The sequence below is a fragment of the Crocuta crocuta genome, unplaced genomic scaffold (genome assembly GCF_008692635.1).
Source record: "Crocuta crocuta isolate KB4526 unplaced genomic scaffold, BGI_CrCroc_1.0 scaffold480, whole genome shotgun sequence".
NCBI classification, from domain to species: domain Eukaryota; kingdom Metazoa; phylum Chordata; class Mammalia; order Carnivora; family Hyaenidae; genus Crocuta; species Crocuta crocuta.
This window is the reverse complement of record NW_027532418.1, coordinates 372,484-376,457: the sequence shown is the minus strand read 5'-3', so window position 1 is coordinate 376,457 and position 3,974 is coordinate 372,484. Positions and strand designations below refer to the sequence as shown.

Here is a 3,974-nt window from a genome sequence, read left to right as displayed (position 1 = left end):
TATTGCATATAAAAATCCTTGAACTAAATTAGGAAATGTGTTAGAATTTGAAACAAATTCCAGCATGCTGAGTAAGGAACAGGATAGGAAATGGGTTCAATGGGACTATTGTGTTATAAATTCCCTCTCTAGAGAGCCACTCCCCAAAGATGATCTTTGCACAAGTAAAAGGGCTTAATATTTCAGTTGTTCATTTGGTTCTGTGTAGATCATGAGATTATAATTCTCTTGTCTACTCTCAGGTGTCCTTTTGCATTGTCAGTTTATATAAACAAGAGAACTGTAAGAGGGCAAGCCCAAAGAGGTCCATGACTGATTTCAAAATGTTGTTGCTCTTAAAAGGGTCAGCACTTCATATGATTCCCCACAATAATGCATTGAACACAGTTGTATTTGGCTTTTTTGAGATCTGAGATTAGAGTTTTCACTCTGATGTAGAAGATGGTGTTCAGCCATACAGATTTCTATAATACCCATCTTGTGTCTTCAGGTAAGGTAAAGCTCACAGGACTCAAAGCTTCTCTATTTTCTCCTTCCACCCCTCTCTAGTTTTTATTATTTTAAATGCCACTTATATGTGAATTATTAAAGTATTTGCTTCTCCAGATTCAAAGCTAATTTTTTTTCTGAGAGCTTATAGAAAATGTTACTTCAAATTTACTAGAATTCTTAAAGTAGTTTGCCAGTTCCCCATTGGTATTGCTCTGCATGGAAGTTGGGGCCCTAGGTCAGGGAGAATTCCAGTAAGCGAATGTGAATAGACCTTCCTTCAGTGAAGCTTCAAGTGATAGACTATCTATCATGTTACATTGTATTAAATTTAAGGGATAGGAGATAAAAAAAATGTATTCCTGTTTGAGATTGCAAAATTTGAGGAACAGCTTTTGTAAGTATATCCAACTCTGGCATATCTTTATAAATGATACATATTAGACTTTAATATCTACTGAAGCATTTGCTATCAACTGTAATCACTTGAAAACATCACACATATTAAGTGTTGATTGTGACGTATGGGCAGTTACAGAGTTCCTTAAGTTTCTTTGTAAAATAAGGCATGTTGCCAGTAACTCTTTTCGAGTGTATTTTTAGAAAGAGAGGAATTGAAATATGAAAACTTCTGATCGATTTTTATTTTAACATTGATTTATGATCTATTCTAAAATGAACATACAAATATTTCACATAATCTAACACAGTAAAACTAAGATCAGGTAAGTTTCAAATGTTATTTAAATCTATCTATATTGTCCTCATAAGCTTGACCTATTTCACAAATAGATCAAAGAATATTAAATATCACTATCATCACTATCTTTGTAGGTTGCAACCACTTAATTATTTATCTGTGTTTATTCAGTCCTTTCATTCACTGCTTTTTCTAAAATTGTAAATCACTGGGCACTCTTGACTGTTGTTAATACCAAGTAACTTTGATGGTAAACCTTAGCATGACAGCAGAGTTTTCACTTCCATTTACTGTATTCAGAAATACTCATGACTATATGAAAATCATGGAAATATCAATGCATAGATTATGGAATTTTGTTATTTATTGACACTGGAATGATTTGATCCTAAGAAAGGGATCTGCCCTAATTTCTATGCTTGTAATATGGAAATCTGTTATTTTTGCAGCAGTACAAACAAATGAATATTCCAACATAAATAATTGCTCTAGCTCTGTGAGGAAATTCATCCTTTTAGGCTTCTCTTATACCTGGGAAATTCAGATTCTCCTCTTTTCAGTCTTCTCTGGGACATATATTCTGACACTAACTGGAAATCTTTGTATTATCTGTGCTGTGCTGTGGTACCATCAACTACAAACTCCAATGTATATCCTGCTGGCCAATTTTTCCTTCCTGGAGATCTGGTTTATTACTTCTACTGTCCCTAATATGCTAGCCAACTTTCTTTCTGAGACCAACACCATTTCCGTCTCTGGGTGCTTCCTCCAGTTCTACTTCTTCTTCTCCCTGGGCACCACTGAGACCTTCTTCTTGTCTGCCATGGCCTTTGACAGGTACCTTGCTATCTGCAGGCCCCTGCATTACCCCACTGTCATGACAGTTCAACGCTGCATCGGAATAGGATCTGGGTGCTGGATGTGTGGCTTCCTGTACTTCCTCTTGCCTATTTACCTCATCTCTCAGCTCCCATTTTGTTGTCCCAATACAATTGATCATTTCCTGTGTGACCCAGGACCTCTTATAAAGCTGTCCTGTGTGCCAGCTCCTGCCACTGAGATCATCTGTGCTATCTATAATTCAGTCCTCATTTTCTCCACCTTATTCTTCATTACCAGCTCCTACACCTTGGTGATCAGAGCTGTGCTGAGGGTCCCCTCAGCAGAAGGTCGGCATAAGGCCTTCTCCACATGTGGCTCCCATCTGGCTGTGGTGTCCCTATTCTATGGCTCCATCATGGTTGTATATGTGAGCCCAACAGCAGGCAATCCAGCAGGGATTCAGAAATATGTGACTTTGTTCTATTCTGTGTTAACTCCACTCGTCAACCCCTTGATCTATAGTCTTCGAAATAAAGAGATGAAGATGACTCTGAGAAAGTTATTTAGAATGGTAAGATTCTAATAATCTCACTAGTCATAGGCATGGAAGAAATCTGAAGACCTTTTGTTTACAATTGAAATAATATATGAGAAATAAGTAATTAAAAATTGGCATTCAATTGTATTAACTGATTAGGAATATATCTTTTTGGAAGAGAAGAACATATTCAAGTATAATTAAATATTATTTAGTTAAGTTTCCATTTTGTTATTAGAGAAAATGTACATTGAACTTAAAAATTTTCAAAGCAAAGAAAAAACTATCCTGTATCTTTCTGACATTTAGATTTAATACTAGTTAATATTTTTCTGTCCATATTATAGTCATATACATATTTATCAATCTGTATTATATTTTACATTTATTAATATTTTTCAAGTGAGTCAAAAGAACATTTTATTTTAATTCCTGTGTCAATATTAAAAAACATAAGATACACTGACTTTTGAATGTTGATTTATCATAAATGTATTTCTTCCCAATTTCTCACCAAGATTTAGTTAAAATACTCCTAGTATGTAGATCCCTATGGCTGCCAATTTTTGCATTTTATATATACACTTTCAAGAATTATTTTTAATAGCTCTATTTTGAATGAACCATGCATTGTGTTTTCTAATACCACTTGTGCCTTACACAGTTTAGGAGACAATCACCTGTGACTCATAGTGCTGTTACATTTAAAGAAAATGTTATATTTGCTTCTTCCAATTATCTCAAGGCACTAGAATCTCATACTGTCCAACAGCATTCTCTTTATTCCACAAAAAGATGCTGGACCCATCACTCTTCAATCTCACCTATTGGTTTCTAGACCCTGGAATTATTAATCTACTTTCTGTTTCTGCAGACTGACTTATTTTGGATGTTTCACATAAATGAAATCATAGGGTATGTAGCCTTTTATGACTGGCTTCTTTCATTTTGCGTAATGTGTACAAGGGTCACTTATGTTGTAATATGTATCAGTACTTCATTTCTTTTATGGCTGGATAACATTCCTTTGTTATGTATATATCATCTTGTGTTTATCCATTCAATAGCTGATGAATATTGAGTTGTTTCCATTTTTTACTTATGAATTATGAATTACCATGTTTTTGTGTGAACATACATTTTCACTTTCCTAGGGTATATCCCTGGAAGTAGAATTTTTGGCTTATATCTGAACTCTGTATTTAATAGATTGAAGAACTGCTGACTGTTTCCCAAAGTGGTTGCATTTTACTATCATATAAGCCCATATGACTGTTTTATTCTTTCTTTTTCTTTACTTTCTCTCTTTGCTTTCTTTCTGTCTGCTTTTTTTTTCTGTATTCCTGTCTTTCTCTCTTTTTTTTATTTTAGCCATCCTTGTAAGTATGAAGTGGTATCTTATTGAGGTTTTCATTTGCATTTTTT

The 3,974-nt window shown here is 34.4% G+C and overlaps 1 protein-coding gene across 1 annotated transcript; it reads left to right on the top strand.

The window, feature by feature from the left end:
* The first annotated feature begins 441 nt into the window (after positions 1–441).
* LOC144243874 (olfactory receptor 11H6-like) lies at positions 442–3,742 on the top strand. Its single transcript, XM_077779010.1, has 3 exons — positions 442–490; positions 1,639–2,582; positions 3,704–3,742. The coding sequence occupies exons 1-3, from the start codon at positions 442–444 to the stop codon at positions 3,740–3,742; spliced, it is 1,032 nt and encodes a 343-aa protein (XP_077635136.1).
* The last annotated feature ends 232 nt before the right edge of the window (positions 3,743–3,974 follow it).

What these genes read in the sequence shown, in the direction of transcription:
- LOC144243874 (XM_077779010.1), top strand. Translation starts at nt 442, where the DNA reads ATGGTGTTCAGCCATACAGATTTCTATAATACCCATCTTGTGTCTTCA. An exon ending in TACCCATCTTGTGTCTTCAG is followed by an intron (nt 491 to 1,638) that starts GTAAGGTAAAGC and finishes TTATTTTTGCAG; the next exon opens with CAGTACAAACAAATGAATAT. An exon ending in TGAGAAAGTTATTTAGAATG is followed by an intron (nt 2,583 to 3,703) that starts GTAAGATTCTAA and finishes TCACTTTCCTAG; the next exon opens with GGTATATCCCTGGAAGTAGA.